Source organism: Syngnathus typhle, linkage group LG11, assembly GCF_033458585.1.
Source record: "Syngnathus typhle isolate RoL2023-S1 ecotype Sweden linkage group LG11, RoL_Styp_1.0, whole genome shotgun sequence".
Lineage (NCBI taxonomy): Eukaryota > Metazoa > Chordata > Actinopteri > Syngnathiformes > Syngnathidae > Syngnathus > Syngnathus typhle.
In genome coordinates, this window is record NC_083748.1 from 2,034,131 (window position 1) to 2,052,874 (window position 18,744).

At 39.8% G+C, this 18,744-nt stretch overlaps 1 protein-coding gene across 15 annotated transcripts in view; it reads left to right on the forward strand.

Moving 5' to 3' along the window:
- The first annotated feature begins 314 nt into the window (after positions 1-314).
- The window catches only part of ripor3 (RIPOR family member 3), a 120,792-nt gene continuing 102,362 nt past the window's right edge, over positions 315-18,744 (forward strand). For 13 of the 15 annotated variants that reach the window (XM_061291913.1, XM_061291919.1, XM_061291917.1 and 10 more), the window contains exons 1-2: positions 316-810; positions 4,941-5,039. In XM_061291913.1, the coding sequence (XP_061147897.1) occupies positions 4,942-5,039 (98 nt within the window). In that variant the 5' untranslated portion in view covers positions 316-810; position 4,941. Of the gene's footprint in view, positions 811-4,940; positions 5,040-18,744 lie in introns of all 15 variants that reach the window. The other 2 variants (XM_061291914.1, XM_061291926.1) reach the window with 2 other exon arrangements.

Genomic DNA, 18,744 nt, shown 5'->3' on the forward strand with positions numbered 1-18,744 from the left:
ACTGACCAGTGGTTTGGCGATCCTGTTTACAATGTGCTCCGTCATTGATAATGGACAATTTCCCGGCACAGCTGAACATATCTCTAACGGCACACACCAGTGTACCACGGCACAGTGGTTGGGAAACACTGCTATATAGGATGTATTGAACTTTAATGTGTGTGCACGTGAAGGCCCGCTTATAAGTTGTGTATGTCAATGCTTGCGTGCGGCGCTGGATGTAGGAAGGAATGTGTTCAGAATGTTACATGGTCCAGATGTATACAAGCTTCGACGTTGGGGGGGCGGCAGCAGAGTGGAAGCAGAGGAAGGGAGAGAGGAGGAGGAGGAAGTTAAAGCAAAGGCAAGTAAACAAAGGAGGCAGGAAGAGGAGTAGCGGTTGGGGGAAAAAAAACAGCAAGGAGTGCAGGCAAAAGTGGCGGAAAGAACTCAAAAAGACAAAACGCAGCAGGAAAGACAAGTGGCAAAAAAACAGAAGAGGAGCGCCGGAGCAGAGAGGATCTAGGTGAATTGACGACAGTGGAGAAAGGATGACGACGAAGGGCAAAGGGGCAAGACAGGGCGGAGGAGAGTGGGAGTGGTGACTGGTGAGGAAAGCACAGCTGAGGCGAGAGACAGCAACTCACGTCCTGAAACGTCCGAAAAGTGCTATCAGCAACTCACACGCGCACGCACAGGAACAGGTATGCAGCATGTTTACGCCACTCAGGCAGAGGAGTGCCCTGATAGTCCAGCATGGAACCTCTGAGCTAAGGAAGCCTCGGACTTGGAAATAACTTCTTACTAAATACTTCTTCACGGACACCACAAGTGAGTGACGTGCTGCCCTTGTCTTGTTACTCCGAGTAATCCATTGAGCGATGTGTTGTTGGATGAAGGACATGTGCTGTGTGTGTAGACGAGACCAACATACAAAGAATTCCAAAAGCTCAAAGCAGCTGTTTGAAACCTCGGATGGATTCCAAAACCGAGAATCATAGCAACTGCATCAAAATAATGCAAATATGAAAGCAGCATTCAGCGACGCAACATGCAACAAAATAGTCCGAAGCATTAGATGTAGAAACAACTGCAAATGTTTCAAATCATTGGTATTATCCTACTAAATATACACAGAAGTTAATGTGTAGTGCGACAATGCTCAGCGTCAAGCAACTCTTCATGTATGAATTGTTTGAGCTGGCTACGACAGTACAGAAGTCAAAATGAGCAGCACCACTACGTCGTAGTCAGAGTTGCTTGTAGTTTAATGTGTCAACAGGCAGTCATCTCAGAGATCGCTTATTAGAGATTCGTTTACTACTTATACATAGACTCACTAGTCTCAATATACGTACTCTAAAGTGGCATGTACATATTATACATCTGTACTAAAGTGGCATTGATAGTCAGCAGTAATAGTCAGCAGCGTGTGTGTGTCTGTGTGTGTGCGTGCGTGCGTGCGTGTGTGTGTGTGCGTGTGTGTGTGTCATACGTATCACAAAATAGACGTTTACATACTGTATACGCAGTGTTGAATATGTGAGCAACAGTTAAAATAGTCTGCAGCGTATGTAGTTAAACTATAGTATACATAATCAATATGCACGTTTGTATACAGGTGAATTTGAGCATTAGCAGTACTCCGCATCGTTGCATGTAACAAAGGCCGATAACGGATGGATTATAAAAGGTAGAAATGCGGTACACGGCGTAAACTGTATGACACACAACTTTTGTTTTTAACCAAGGATCAATCCGTGTGCGGAGGTGAACTTGAAGAGCAGCCGCAGCAGTACTCGTCAGTGTTGTTCGTCTATAGTGCAACAACGACACGTTTCAAGCAATTGTACACTCTGGGTTGGAATGTAGTCCAAGTGCAAAAGGCAACAAGAACAGAAGCAAGGCTCAGTATTTTACATGAAGAAGCAGTTTAGGTGTCGGAAGTACAGAGTAAAAGTGAGTTGTATCGCAGCGTTGAATGCTCAGGCGACTTATTTCAATACTCGTGGCTGTGAGGCAGCCAAGCTAGCCGAGCTTGAAACATCCTGACTGAGCGTGCACCCACTCGTGCGCGTTGCAGCTCTCAGCAGGCGTCGCTCATCTGTTGGCTGCAGATAGCTGAGTTCAGATAGCAGAGAGCGCATGTAGCAACAAGTAACGCACACTGCCACAAACGTTGCCACATTCAAATGCTCATGTCGCCTCAGATGTTGGCTTTTCAATGCCAACAATCATTTCAGTCTTTCTAATGTCAACGTACTGTCATCTTTAAAGCCAAATCAAATTCCTAACGGAGTCCTATAAGGTATTTGCATTGGACCTTTCAGGACCAATGTATCTGTTCAATGGCAACCTTAAGCCTTAAAAAGAAAATCTACTAAAAGCATTTCTTTAACAGTCAGACTTTCTACAAGATATACTAGTATGCCAACCGTAATTTTCGGACTATAAGTCGCACCGGAGTATAAGTTGCACCAGCCATAAAATGCCCAAAAAAGTGAAAAAAACATATATATGTATATAAGTCACTCCTGAGTATAAGTCGCACCCCCACCCAAACTATGAAAAAAAAACGCAACTTATAGTCCGAAAATTACGGTATGTGTGAAAGGTTTGCCCGGTTTTGGGGATTTGAGAGAGGTTTCAAACTGATTGATTGTTTGATTGTTTGATTGTTTGATTGATTGATTGATTGATTGTTTGATTGATTGATTGATTGATTGATTGATTGAGTGAGTGAGTGAGTGAGTGAGTGAGTGAGTGAGTGAGTGAGTGAGTGAGTGAGTGAGTGAGTGCGTGCGTGCGTGCGTGCGTGCGTGCGTGCGTGCGTGCGTGCGTGCGTGCGTGCGTGCGTGCGTGCGTGCGTGCGTGCGTGCGTGCGTGCGTGCGTGCGTGCGTGCGTGCGTGCGTGCGTGCGTGCGTGCGTGCGTGAGTGAGTGAGTGAGTGAGTGAGTGAGTGAGTGAGTGAGTGAGTGAGTGAGTGAGTGAGTGAGTGAGTGAGTGAGTGAGTGAGTGAGTGAGTGAGTGAGTGAGTGAGTGAGTGAGTGAGTGAGTGAGTGAGTGAGTGAGTGAGTGAGTGAGTGAGTGAGTGAGTGAGTGAGTGAGTGAGTGAGTGAGTGAGTGAGTGAGTGAGTGAGTGAGTGAGTGAGTGAGTGAGTGAGTGGTTGGTTGGTTGGTTGGTTGGTTGGTTGGTTGGTTGGTTGGTTGGTTGGTTGGTTGGTTGGTTGGTTGGTTGGTTGGTTGGTTGGTTGGTTGGTTGGGTGGGTTGATTGATTGGATTGATTGATTGATTGGATTGATTGATTGGATTGATTGATTGATTGGATTGATTGATTGGATTGATTGATTGATTGGATTGATTGATTGATTGGATTGATTGATTGGATTGGTTGGTTGATTTGGTTGGTTGATTTGGTTGGTTGATTTGGTTGGTTGATTTGATTGGTTGGTTGGTTGGTTGATTGGTTGGTTGGTTGGTTGGTTGGTTGGTTGGTTGGTTGGTTGGTTGGGATGTGTTCCAATCATTTGTCTCCACATCGTGGAGAAGGACCACTCATTGCTACTAAGTCACTTTTCTGTGCCTTGTCCAACATCTTGTCTGTGTGTGTGTGTGTGTGTGTGTGTGCGCGTGTGTGTGTGTGCGTGTGTGCGTGCGTGCAAGTGTGTGTGTGTGTGTGGCATAGTTGCCCACCCTGGGGAGCATGAGTCATTTATAACCTCTGAACTCTCTGCAGTGAGTCGGTCTTGTTTGAATTGGCGTGGATCCTAAAAGAAGAAGATGAAGAAAGCGAAATCCTCAAGATGTATTTCAACTCAATATCTCTGGTTTCTGTGTTGTTTTCAAAATTTTGTTGTGCTGTTTCAACACTCGTCCTCAGTTACGAGTGGAAACAAGAGGGAAGTCCCGAGCAAGACAACAAAAGGAGGAAACGCGGCCTCGCAGCCCAAGATGACTCAGTTGTACGTGCAAGAGACGGAATCAACTGGTACGATGGAAGAGGGGGGAAAAACAGAATTGAAACCAGATAGGATGGACCTTTGTCATTCTCTAAATGGGGAAATTGTGGTTTGACCGCAGAAAAGTGGACAGTCACAAAGCAAAGAATAAGATCAAAGAAGCCTAAATAAGGATGTCTTGGAGATCTGAGGTCTGAGGTATATCTTGAGCTCTGATAATGAAGTCAGTTATGAGATCCTAGATTGGATACCCAAGGTCTGAACTCTGAGATTGGATATCTGAGGTCTGAAGTTAAACAAGGACATAAGTCAAAGGTCTGAAGTCCAAACTAAAAGGTTGTAGGCCCAAAGTCTAATGTCTAAAATCTGTGATCTGAGATCTAAATTCGGACTCCTACAGTGCGAAGTTTAAAATCTGCAGTCTGATCTGTGAAGTTTCAAGTTGTTTATATTTATGGTCTGACGTCTAACTAAGAATGTCTAAAGTCTGAGATCTAAAGAATGAGGTCTGACATCAGATATCTCAGATGTGAAGTATAACAATAATAATTAATAATTAATAATAATTTTTAATCAAAGTCTGAGGCTTGAAATTGAATGTCTGAAGTATGTTGTCTGAAGCCTGCGATCTACCGATTGCAACGTGAAGTGAAGTCTAAAATCTGTGGTCTGCTATTCCGAGGTCTGGAATCGACGGTCTTTGCTAGGAAGCCTAAAGTCTAACTTCTTAGGTGAGAACTCTGAAGTCTAAAGAAGAATGTCTACACTCTGAACTCTGAAGTATGCAGTCTGGGTTCAGAAGTCCGTGGATGAGATCTAATGTCTGACGTTTGAGATTCTGGCAGTTGTTAATTCAAGGTACCTCCGTATTGTCTTTGGGAAAGCCAGCGTTTGCGCTGACTGGTGCTCAGTGTTTTTTGGGCCCATTGGGGAGCTGATGCACGTGAATGGATTGGGAAACAGGAAGCAGGACGCCTGACAACCACTTTTCCTGCTTTCAGGATGTCGGTCAAGCTGCGATTCGACTCACCCTCGGATGGAAAGCCAATCCGTCGGAGTCGCTCCTTTACGGGGTTTGGCTCTCTGCCAGGACGACGGCGGTAAGTGTTCGCATCATTAGCACCGAGCCAACAAAGAAAGTGCTAACACTCGGTTGCTTAATCCTTGTGCAGTATCTGTCCATTTTCTGGACATTCTTTCCACATATAAGGTGTTTCATCAAAGGCCAAACATTAAAAAAAAAACTTAAGGAGCTGAAATTTCACGCAGATGTTCAGAACATGTCAATAGTCAAAATGGCTCCATGCTGTCATTTCTAAGTTAGATATTCTTTAAAGTGCATTGGTTTCATATTGTTTACCCTTCCTTCGGTATTTTGCCAAACTTTGGCAAATTCAAGTCAAGTTTATCAGACACTCACAGAAACAGGTTGGCTGCAAGAGAACGCCACCGTCTTCTGAACTCTCTTTCACTGCGGTGGTACAATTGGACTCAAATGAAACCGATAACGCAGAAGGACGCCATCTTGGTACGCGTGGAGAGCACCCACGGACTCGGCGTCTATTTCCAGCTGCACATACAGCAGCGGATATTTGAGCCACCTTCTGCCAAATAAACCCAACGGCGCCATCGGAAGGAATCTGACGGTGCCAAGGGCAATGGGAGACCGGCCGAGGAGGGACGCTGACGGCTTGCCGCCCGATCAGGTGTCGTGCGCCGGCGACATGTCGGGACGCCACCGTGTCGTTTGTCTGGAGCGGAACCAGTGAGTTGGCGCGTTGGATTTGGGTCGACAAAAGTCCGGAAAACGAGTCTCGAGTCGTGCCCGTCTTCTCTCATCGCTTCCCTTCGCGACCGCCGTTTCGGGACCCACGACAGCGTCGAGACCACGGTTGCTTGGGTAAGCCGGGGGGCGCCTGCTCCAAAAGGTGAACACCATTCTCAGTGCCTCTGTACTTCGTGCACTTTTCAACATGTATTATTACAGACGATTGCCTATGGTCTTTTGGCCTATATTGACTATTATCTACTTTAGCGTTCTGGATCAATCCGGAATAGTCATAGTCATAGTCTACTATGGTGGTGGCACAATGGATTACAGGCTATTGCCCAGAGACGTTCTCACTTTCTGGATCACTACAAATACAGGACTTTCTAATCTGTCTGGGCTACAATCTCCACTGTATTCCTTTTTTCTATTGCAGCAATTCATTGACTCTCCCTTTCTATTTAATCTATGTTAAAACCTCATTGAATAAAAACTGCAATAGTCCTAAAAAATCTTTTATCTATGTGCTCAGCCGCAATTTAATCATTCTCATGCTGCTTATCTCAGGCAATATACATCCAAACCCAGGTCCAGCTATGCTTAATCAGAATGTTTCTATTTCGTCATTTGCTGATTTTTGTGATCGCACATCTATGGGTTTTTTACATATTAACATTCACAGCCTGTTACCCAAATTTGATTTGTTGAAATCATAGATTCATACTGCTACTCCTGATGTTCTTGCTATTTCAGAATCATGGCTTAGAAAAAGTACTGTCAATTCTGTAATTTCTATACCAGGTTACACTGTTTTCCGTCAGGACAGAGCCACCAAAGGGGGTGGTGTTGCTTTATAAATAAAAGACCATCTGCAATGTTCTATTTTCCTATCAAGGTCTGTCCCTAAGCAATTGGAATTATTTGTGGTAAAGATAAAACACATATCTCCTCTGAGTTCATTCTTTTAGGTGATCTAAATTGGGATATGACTAACCCACCGGAACTGGTTGTGCAACAATTTGACGCCCTAAACCTCTTTCAAATTATATCTGAACCTACTTGACATAACCTGAAATCTCCTTCTTCTGCCACACGACTAGATGTTATCCTTACAAACGCTTCCTCTAATTATAAATCTGGTGTTTTTAGCCAAGATCTGAGTGATCATTGTGCTATTGCTTGCATACGCTCTGGTTCTTCGGTTAAACGTGTGTTTGTGTTGCTGCCTTCATTGACCTGACGAAAGCCTTTGACTCCGTCATCCATTCCATCCTCCTGCAGAGACTCTCTATTATTGGCCTGTCATCACAAGCATGTGATTGGTTTGCCAGCTACCTAAATAATCGCCTCCATCAAATTAAATTGGAAAATATTCTTTCTGACCCTCTCACCATCTCCAAAGGGGTTCCTCAAGGCTCGATCCTAGGCCCATTGCTGTTCTCCATTTACATTAATGATGTAGTCAAGTATGTCAGCAGTTCAAAGATCCACCTTTATGCTGATGATACTATTCTATACTCTGAAGGTCCTTCTCTCCATTTTGCAGCATCCTCATTACAATTTAGCTTCAACTCCGTTGAACAATACTTCCATAATCTCCATCTCCTTCTTAACACTAAGAAAACCAAATGCATAATTTTTAACCGGTCTCGTGCTTCCAACAATACCCCTAAAATATTTTGTGCAGATGGCACTAAACTCGAGTTTGTAAATTGTTACAAATATCTAAGTTTATGGTTGGACTCGTACCTCTCCTTCACTACCCACATAAAACACCTACAGTCAAAAGTCAAATCTCGTCTTAGCTTCCTCTATCGCATAGGTGTCAAACTCTGGCCCGCGGGCCAAATTTGGCCCGCAGTGTACCGTTTTTTTCCGTGTAGAGTGCGCATAATTTAACTAATTTATTGTCCTAAAATCTGGGGTGCGCATTATACATGGGTACAAAATTTTTTTTAATTTTTAAAATTTTTATTTTTTATTTTTATTTTATTTTTTTTAAAGAAAGTCATGGTACAACAAAACCAACAACAGGACTGACCGACAAAGTCGTGGAACAAAAAGACAGGGTGACATTACCAAAGACAGGAACAGAAACCAAACAGACATCATGACAGTAACACATGCAACTAGAATTTTGCAATTTCTGGAGAAATTGCGTGTGAAGGCGAAATGTATGAATAACTTTTTCGGGGAATGCTGCCGAACGATGTTGAAACGTGTTGAATTACTTGAGAAATGTAGAATATTTGGAGAATTTGTGGTGAATTTCAAAATAAAAGATGTGAAGTTTTTGGTAAGTTGTGGAATAGGTAGAAAAATGATGAACAGTTGAAAGTTGGAATGGGTTGAATCGGTTGAAAAATGTAGAAATGAGAAGGGAAAAAGGAATTGGGTGTGAATTTCAAAATAAAAGATGTGAAGGTTTTGGGAAGTTGTGGAATAGGTCGAAAAATGATGAACAGTTGAAAGTTGGAATGGGTTGAATCGGTTGAAAAATGTAGAAATGAGAAGGGAAAAGGGAATTGGGTGTGAATTTCAAAATAAAAGATGTGAAGTTTTTGGTAAGTGGGAAGTTGTGGAATAGGTAGAAAAATGATGAACAGTTGAAAGTTGGAATGGGTTGAATCGGTTGAAAAATGTAGAAATGAGAAGGGAAAAGGGAATTGGGTGTGAATTTCAAAATAAAAGATGTGAAGTTTTTGGTAAGTGGGAAGTTGTGGAATAGGTAGAAAAATGATGAACAGTTGAAAGTTGGAATGGGTTGAATCGGTTGAAAAATGTAGAAATGAGAAGGGAAAAGGGAATTGAGTGTGAATTTCAAAATAAAAGATGTGAAGTTTTTGGTAAGTGGGAAGTTGTGGAATAGGTAGAAAAATGATGAACAGTTGAAAGTTGGAATGGGTTGAATCGGTTGAAAAATGTAGAAATGAGAAGGGAAAAGGGAATTGGGTGTGAATTTCAAAATAAAAGATGTGAAAATTTTTGGTAAGTGGGAAGTTGTGGAATAGGTAGAAAAATGATGAACAGTTGAAAGTTGGAATGGGTTGAATCGGTTGAAAAATGTAGAAATGAGAAGGGAAAAGGGAATTGGGTGTGAATTTCAAAATAAAAGATGTGAAGTTTTTGGTAAGTGGGAAGTTGTGGAATAGGTAGAAAAATGATGAACAGTTGAAAGTTGGAATGGGTTGAATCGGTTGAAAAATGTAGAAATGAGAAGGGAAAAGGGAATTGAGTGTGAATTTCAAAATAAAAGATGTGAAGTTTTTGGTAAGTGGGAAGTTGTGGAATAGGTAGAAAAATGATGAACAGTTGAAAGTTGGAATGCGTTGAATCGGTTGAAAAATGTAGAAATGAGAAGGGAAAAGGGAATTGGGTGTGAATTTCAAAATAAAAGATGTGAAGTTTTTGGTAAGTGGGAAGTTGTGGAATAGGTAGAAAAATGATGAACAGTTGAAAGTTGGAATGGGTTGAATCGGTTGAAAAATGTAGAAATGAGAAGGGAAAAAGGAATTGGGTGTGAATTTCAAAATAAAAGATGTGAAGTATTTGGGAAGTTGTGGAATAGGTAGAAAAATGATGAACAGTAGAAAGTTGGAATGGGTTGAATCGGTTGAAAAATGTAGAAATTAGAGTACAAAAACGGAATTTGAGAGAATTTTGGTTGAATTTCAAAATAAAAGATGTGAAGTTTTTGGTAAGTGGGAAGTTGTGGAATAGGTAGAAAAATGATGAACAGTTGAAAGTTGGAATGGGTTGAATCGGTTGAAAAATGTAGAAATGAGAAGGGAAAAGGAAATTGGGTGTGAATTTCAAAATAAAAGATGTGAAGTTTTTGGTTAGTGGGAAGTTGTGGAATAGGTAGAAAAATGATGAACAGTTGAAAGTTAGAATGGGTTGAATCGGTTGAAAAATGTAGAAATGAGAAGGGAAAAGGAATTGGGTGTGAATTTCAAAATAAAAGATGTGAAGCTTTTGGTAAGTGGGAAGTTGTGGAATCGGTAGAAAAGTAATGAACAGTTGAAAGTTGGAATGGGTTGAATCGGTTGAAAAATGTAGAAATTAGAGTGGAAAAACGAAATTTTAGAGAATTTTGGTTGAATTTCAAAATAAAAGATGTGAAGTTTTTGGGAAGTGGGACGTTGTGGAATAGGTAGGCAAAAGATGAACAGTTGAAAGTTGGAACGAGTTGAATCGGTTGAAAAATGTAGAAGTTAGAGCTGAAAAACGAAATTTTGTGAAAATTTGTCGGAATTTTTAACGTGAAAACGTGAAATTTTTGAATTTGGGAATTTTGGGAATGTCGAGAATCCTTCCGAATGTGATTAGAATGTGCTGAATGATGTGAATTTCAAATTGGAACGACGTAAACGTGAAATGTCGAATGTGCCATTAAGAATGAATGGGGAAAAATTTGTCGGAATTTGGGGAATTTTGCGGAATCGGAAAATGTTCGGAATGAGAAAAATACAAGCCACCCTTTCCTGAATATTTGGAATACGTGAAAAGTGGAATGGAGTGAATCGGGTGAATTTTGTGAAAGAAGAAGCGGGACAAAAAAGTGAGGAGAATAAAATATAATAATAACTAGAATTTTGCAATTTCTGGAGAAATTGCGTGTGAAGGCGAAATGTATGAATAACTTTTTCGGGGAATGCTGCCGAACGATGTTGAAACGTGTTGAATTACTTGAGAAATGTAGAATATTTGGAGAATTTGTGGTGAATTTCAAAATTGAAAGTTTGGAATATTTGGTAAGTGGGAAGTTGTGGAATAGGTAGGCAGAAGATGAACAGCTGAAAGTTGGAATGGGTTGAATCGGTTGAAAAATGTAGAAATTAGAGTAGAAAAACGAAATTTTGGAGAATTTGGTTGAATTTCGAATTTGGAATTTTTGGTAAGTGGGAAGTTGTGGAATAGGCAGGCAAAAGATGTACAGTTGAAAGTTGGAACGGGTTGAATCAGTTGAAAAATATAGAAGTTAGAGCAAATGTTGAATCCCCATAGAGAATGAATGGGAAAATAAAAAAAGCAATTGCGCCAAAATCTTTCTAAATTTGGAAAAAAAACAAAAAACGGCCTCAAGAGGTTCACTTTTGGGGTAAAAATGTTGAAACGGGTTAAATCGGACAAAAAACGAAAAAGTTAGCAATTGTAGCTATTTGGGGCACTTAGTGTTGAAATAAGGTCACTTCCGGTTTGATTCGGGTCATTTCCGGTCTAATTTGGGTCACTTCCGGTTTATTTGGGTCACTTCCGGTTTAAAACAGGTCACTTCCGGTTTAGCTGAGGTCACTTCTGGTTTATTTGGGGTCACTTCCGGTCTAAAAAGGTCACTTCCGGTTCATTTGTGGTCACTTCCGGTTTGATTTGGGGTCACTTCCGGTTTACCAGAGGTCACTTCCGGTCTATTTGGGGTCACTTCCGGTCTATTTGGGGTCACTTCCGGTTTATTTGGGTCACTTCCGGTTTAATTTGGGTCACTTCCGGTTCGTCTGAGGTCACTTCCGGTTTATTAGGGGTCATTTCCGGTCTAAAAAGGTCACTTCCGGTACATTTGGGGTCACTTCCGGTTTGATTTGGGGTCACTTCCGGTTTACCTGAGGTCACTTCCGGTCTATTTGGGGTCACTTTCGGTTTGATTTGGGGCACTTCCGGTTCATTCTGGGTTCATTGGTGGCACTTCAGGGTCATCCAAGATGGCCGCCACACTGGAATTGGGGGTCAAGGGTTGAATTGTGTAAGCATAGTGGAAGTGGGGGTGAATGGGAGTGAATGTGGTAAGCATAAGATGAATAAAGGGAATAAATGTGGAATGGGTTGAATCGGTCGAAAAATGTAGAAATTAGAGTGGAAAAACGAAATTTTGGAGAATTTGGTTGAATTTCAAATGTGAAAGTTCGGAATTTTTGGTAAGTGGGAAGTTGTGGAATAGGTAGGCAAAAGATGAACAGTTGAAAGTTGGAATGGGTTGAATCGGTTGAAAAATGTAGAAATTAGAGTGGAAAAACTGAATTTTGGAGAATTTTGGTTGAATTTCAAATTTGAAAATTTGGAATTTTTGGTAAGTGGGAAGTTGTGGAATAGGTAGGCAAAAGATGAACAGTTGAAAGTTGGAATGGGTTGAATCGGTTGAAAAATGTAGAAATTAGAGTAGAAAAACAGAATTTGAGAGAATTTTGGTTGAATTTCAAATTTGAAAATTTGGAATTTTTGGTAAGTGGGAAGTTGTGGAATAGGTAGGCAAAAGATGAACAGTTGAAAGTTGGAATGGGTTGAATCGGTTGAAAAATGTAGAAGTTAGAGGTGAAAAACGAAATTTTGTGAAATGTGGAATGTGCCATTAAGAATGGATGGGGAAAAATTTGTCGGAATTTTGGGAATTTTGCGGAATCGGAAAATTTTCGGAATGAGAAAAATACAAGCGCTCATGTCGTGAATATTTGGAATACGTGAAAAGTGGAATGGAGTGAATCGGATGAATTTTGTGGAAGAAGAAGCGGGACAAAAAAGTGGCGGGAATAAAATAGAATAATAATAATAATAAAGTAAATGGAGTAGAATAACATATGTGTGAAGGCCTTCGCCTTCACACAATAATAACTAGAATTTTGCAATTTCTGGAGAAATTGCGTGTGAAGGCGAAATGTATGAATAACTTCTTCGGGGAATGCTGCCGAACGATGTTGAAACGTGTTGAATTACTTGAGAAATGTAGAATATTTGGAGAATTTGTGGCGAATTTCAAAATAAAAGATGTGAATTTTTTGGTAAGTGGGAAGTTGTGGAATAGGTCGAAAAATGATGAACAGTTGAAAGTTGGAATGGGTTGAATCGGTTGAAAAATGTAGAAATGAGAAGGGAAAAAGGAATTGGGTGTGAATTTCAAAATAAAAGATGTGAAGGTTTTGGGAAGTTGTGGAATAGGTCGAAAAATGATGAACAGTTGAAAGTTGGAATGGGTTGAATCGGTTGAAAAATGTAGAAATGAGAAGGGAAAAGGGAATTGGGTGTGAATTTCAAAATAAAAGATGAGAAGTTTTTGGTAAGTGGGAAGTTGTGGAATAGGTAGAAAAATGATGAACAGTTGAAAGTTGGAATGGGTTGAATCGGTTGAAAAATGTAGAAATGAGAAGGGAAAAGGGAATTGGGTGTGAATTTCAAAATAAAAGATGTGAAGTTTTTGGTAAGTGGGAAGTTGTGGAATAGGTCGAAAAATGATGAACAGTTGAAAGTTGGAATGGGTTGAATCGGTTGAAAAATGTAGAAATGAGAAGGGAAAAGGGAATTGAGTGTGAATTTCAAAATAAAAGATGTGAAGTTTTTGGTAAGTGGGACGTTGTGGAATAGGTAGGCAAAAGATGAACAGTTGAAAGTTGGAACGAGTTGAATCGGTTGAAAAATGTAGAAATGAGAAGGGAAAAGGGAATTGGGTGTGAATTTCAAAATAAAAGATGTGAAGTTTTTGGTATGTGGGAAGTTGTGGAATAGGTAGAAAAATGATGAACAGTTGAAAGTTGGAATGGGTTGAATCGGTTGAAAAATGTAGAAATGAGAAGGGAAAAAGTAATTGGGTGTGAATTTCAAAATAAAAGATGTGAAGGTTTTGGGAAGTTGTGGAATAGGTCGAAAAATGATGAACAGTTGAAAGTTGGAATGGGTTGAATCGGTTGAAAAATGTAGAAATTAGAGTACAAAAACGGAATTTGAGAGAATTTTGGTTGAATTTCAAAATAAAAGATGTGAAGTTTTTGGTAAGTGGGAAGTTGTGGAATAGGTAGAAAAATGATGAACAGTTGAAAGTTGGAATGGGTTGAATCGGTTGAAAAATGTAGAAATGAGAAGGGAAAAGGAAATTGGGTGTGAATTTCAAAATAAAAGATGTGAAGTTTTTGGTAAGTGGGAAGTTGTGGAATAGGTAGAAAAATGATGAACAGTTGAAAGTTGGAATGGGTTGAATCGGTTGAAAAATGTAGAAATGAGAAGGGAAAAGGAATTGGGTGTGAATTTCAAAATAAAAGATGTGAAGCTTTTGGTAAGTGGGAAGTTGTGGAATGGGTAGAAAAATAATGAACAGTTGAAAGTTGGAATGGGTTGAATCGGTTGAAAAATGTAGAAATTAGAGTAGAAAAACGAAATTTTAGAGAATTTTGGTTGAATTTCAAAATAAAAGATGTGAAGTTTTTGGTAAGTGGGACGTTGTGGAATAGGTAGGCAAAAGATGAACAGTTGAAAGTTGGAACGAGTTGAATCGGTTGAAAAATGTAGAAGTTAGAGCTGAAAAACAAAATTTTGTGAAAATTTGTCGGAATTTTTAACGTGAAAACGTGAAATTTTCGAATTTGGGAATTTTGGGAATGTCGAGAATCCTTCCGAATGTGATTAGAATGTGCTGAATGATGTGAATTTCAAATTGGAACGACGTAAATGTGAAATGTCGAATGTGCCATTAAGAATGAATGGGGAAAAATTTGTCGGAATTTGGGGAATTTTGCGGAAACGGAAAATTTTCGGAACGAGAAAAATGGAAGCGCTCATCGCGTGAATATTTGGAATACGTGAAAAGTGGAATGGAGTGAATCGGATGAATTATGCGGAAGATGAAACTGGACAAAAAAGTGTGGAGAATAAAAGAGAATAATAATAATAACTAGAATTTTGCAATTTCTGGAGAAATTGCGTGTGAAGGCGAAATGTATGAATAACTTTTTCGGGGAATGCTGCCGAACGATGTTGAAACGTGTTGAATTACTTGAGAAATGTAGAATATTTGGAGAATTTGTGGTGAATTTCAAAATTGAAAGTTTGGAATATTTGGTAAGTGGGAAGTTGTGGAATAGGTAGGCAAAAGATGAACAGTTGAAAGTTGGAATGGGTTGAATCGGTTGAAAAATGTAGAATTTAGAGTAGAAAAACGAAATTTTGGAGAATTTGGTTGAATTTCGAATTTGGAATTTTTGGTAAGTGGGAAGTTGTGGAATAGGTAGGCAAAAGATGTACAGTTGAAAGTTGGAACGGGTTGAATCAGTTAAAAAATGTAGAAGTTAGAGCAAATGTTGAATCCCCATAGAGAATGAATGGGAAAATAAAAAAAGCAATTGCGCCAAAATCTTTCTAAATTTGGAACAAAACAAAAAAAACGGCCTCAGGAGATTCACTTTTGGGGTAAAAATGTTGAAAGGGGTTAAATCAGACAAAAAACGAAAAAGTTAGCGCAAATGTAGCTATTTGGGCCACTCAGTGTTGAAATAAGGTCACTTCCGGTTTGATTCGGGTCACTTCCGGTCTAGTTTGGGTCACTTCCGGTTTATTTGGGTCACTTCCGGTTTAAAACAGGTCACTTCCGGTTTAGCTGAGGTCACTTCCGGTTTATTTGGGGTCACTTCCGGTCTAAAAAGGGCACTTCCGGTTCATTTGGGGTCACTTCCGGTTTGATTTAGGGTCACTTCCGGTTTACCAGAGGTCACTTCCGGTCTATTTGGGGTCACTTCCGGTTTATTTGGGTCACTTCCGGTTTAATTTGGGTCACTTCCGGTTCGTCTGAGGTCACTTCCTGTTTATTAGGGGTCATTTCCGGTCTAAAAAGGTCACTTCCGGTACGTTTGGGGTCACTTCCGGTTTGATTTGGGGTCACTTCCGGTTTACCTGAGGTCACTTCCGGTCTATTTGGGGTCACTTTCGGTTTGATTTGGGGCACTTCCGGTTCATTTTGGGTTCATTGGGGGCACTTGAGGGTCAATCCAAGATGGCCGCCACACTGGAATTGGGGGTCAAGGGTTGAATGTGTAAGCGTAGTGGAAGTGGGGGTGAATGGGAGTGAATGTGGTAAGCATAAGATGAATAAAGGGAATAAATGTGGAATGGGTTGAATCGGTCGAAAAATGTAGAAATTAGAGTGGAAAAACGAAATTTTGGAGAATTTGGTTGAATTTCAAATGTGAAAGTTCGGAATTTTTGGTAAGTGGGAAGTTGTGGAATAGGTAGGCAAAAGATGAACAGTTGAAAGTTGGAATGGGTTGAATCGGTTGAAAAATGTAGAAATTAGAGTGGAAAAACTGAATTTTGGAGAATTTTGGTTGAATTTCAAATTTGAAAATTTGGAATTTTTGGTAAGTGGGAAGTTGTGGAATAGGTAGGCAAAAGATGAACAGTTGAAAGTTGGAATGGGTTGAATCGGTTGAAAAATGTAGAAATTAGATTAGAAAAACGGAATTTGAGAGAATTTTGGTTGAATTTCAAATTTGAAAATTTGGAATTTTTGGTAAGTGGGAAGTTGTGGAATAGGTAGGCAAAAGATGAACAGTTGAAAGTTGGAATGGGTTGAATCGGTTGAAAAATGTAGAAATTAGATTAGAAAAACGGAATTTGAGAGAATTTTGGTTGAATTTCAAATTTGAAAATTTGGAATTTTTGGTAAGTGGGAAGTTGTGGAATAGGTAGGCAAAAGATGAACAGTTGAAAGTTGGAATGGGTTGAATCGGTTGAAAAATGTAGAAGTTAGAGGTGAAAAACGAAATTTTGTGAAATGTCGAATGTGCCATTAAGAATGGATGGGGAAAAATTTGTCGGAATTTTGGGAATTTTGCGGAATCGGAAAATTTTCGGAACGAGAAAAATGGAAGCGCTCATCGCGTGAATATTTGGAATACGTGGAAAGTGGAATGGAGTGAATCGGATGAATTATGTGGAAGATGAAAGTGGACAAAAAAGTGTGGAGAATAAAAGAGAATAATAATAATAACTAGAATTTTGCAATTTCTGGAGAAATTGCGTGTGAAGGCGAAATGTATGAATAACTTTTTCGGGGAATGCTGCCGAACGATGTTGAAACGTGTTGAATTACTTGAGAAATGTAGAATATTTGGAGAATTTGTGGTGAATTTCAAAATTAAAAGTTTGGAATATTTGGTAAGTGGGAAGTTGTGGAATAGGTAGGCAGAAGATGAACAGCTGAAAGTTGGAATGGGTTGAATCGGTTGAAAAATGTAGAAATTAGAGTAGAAAAACGAAATTTTGGAGAATTTGGTTGAATTTCGAATTTCGAATTTTTGGTAAGTGGGAAGTTGTGGAATAGGCAGGCAAAAGATGTACAGTTGAAAGTTGGAACGGGTTGAATCAGTTGAAAAATATAGAAGTTAGAGCAAATGTTGAATCCCCATAGAGAATGAATGGGAAAATAAAAAAAGCAATTGCGCCAAAATCTTTCTAAATTTGGAAAAAAACCAAAAAAAACGGCCTCAGGAGGTTCACTTTTGGGGTAAAAATGTTGAAACGGGTTAAATCGGACAAAAAACGAAGACGTTAGCGCAAATGTAGCTATTTGGGGCACTTAGTATTGAAATAAGGTAACTTCTGGCTTGATTCGGGTCATTTCCGGTCTAATTTGGGTCACTTCCGGTTTATTTGGGTCACTTCCGGTTTAAAACAGGTCACTTCCGGTTTAGCTGAGGTCACTTCCGGTTTATTTGGGGTCATTTCCGGTCTAAAAAGGTAACTTCCGGTTCATTTTGGGTCACTTCCGGTTTGATTTGGGGTCACTTCCGGTTTACCAGAGGTCACTTCCGGTCTATTTGGGGTCACTTCCGGTCTATTTGGGGTCACTTCCGGTTTATTTGGGTCACTTCCGGTTTAATTTGGGTCACTTCCGGTTCGTCTGAGGTCACTTCCGGTTTATTTGGGGTCATTTCCGGTCTAAAAAGGTCACTTCCGGTACATTTGGGGTCACTTCCGGTTTGATTTGGGGTCACTTCCGGTTTACCTGAGGTCACTTCCGGTCTATTTGGGGTCACTTTCGGTTTGATTTGGGGCACTTCCGGTTCATTTTGGGTTCATTGGGGGCACTTGAGGGTCAATCCAAGATGGCCGCCACACTGGAATTGGGGGTCAAGGGTTGAATGTGTAAGCGTAGTGGAAGTGGGGGTGAATGGGAGTGAATGTGGGAAGCATAAGGTGAATGCATTTGGAATGGGTTGAATCGGTCGAAAAATGTAGAAATTAGAGTAGAAAAACGAAATTTTAGAGAATTTTGGTTGAATTTCAAATTTGAGAATTTGGAATTTTTGGTAAGTGGGAAGTTGTGGAATAGGTAGGCAAAAGATGAACAGTTGAAAGTTGGAATGGGTTGAATCGGTTGAAAAATGTAGAAATTAGAGTGGAATAACGGAATTAGAGAGAATTTTGGTTGAATTTCAAATTTGAAAATTTGGAATTTTTAGTAAATGGGAAGTTGTGGAATAGGTAGGCAAAAGATGAACAGTTGGAATGGGTTGAATCGGTTGAAAAATGTAGAAGTTAGAGGTGAAAAACGAAATTTTGTGAAATGTCGAATGTGCCATTAAGAATGGATGGGGAAAAATTTGTCGGAATTTTGGGAATTTTGCGGAATCGGAAAATTTTCGGAATGAGAAAAATACAAGCGCTCATGTCGTGAATATTTGGAATACGTGAAAAGTGGAATGGAGTGAATCGGATGAATTATGTGAAAGATGAAACGGGACAAAAAAGTGGCGGGAATAAAATAGAATAATAATAATAATAATAATAATAATAAAGTAAATGGAGTAGAATAACATATGTGTGAAGGCCATCGCCTTCACACAATAATAATAGAGAATGGTGTAGAATAACATATGTGTGAAGGCCTTCGCCTTCACACAACTAGAATTTTGCAATTTCTGGAGAAATTGCGTGTGAAGGCGAAATGTATGAATAACTTCTTCGGGGAATGCTGCCGAACGATGTTGAAACGTGTTGAATTACTTGAGAAATGTAGAATATTTGGAGAATTTGTGGTGAATTTCAAAATAAAAGATGTGAAGTTTTTGGTAAGTGGGAAGTTGTGGAATAGGTAGAAAAAAGATGAACAGTTGAAAGTTGGAATGGGTTGAATCGGTTGAAAAATGTAGAAATGAGAAGGGAAAAAAGAATTGGGTGTGAATTTCAAAATAAAAGATGTGAAGGTTTTGGGAAGTTGTGGAATAGGTCGAAAAATGATGAACAGTTGAAAGTTGGAATGGGTTGAATCGGTTGAAAAATGT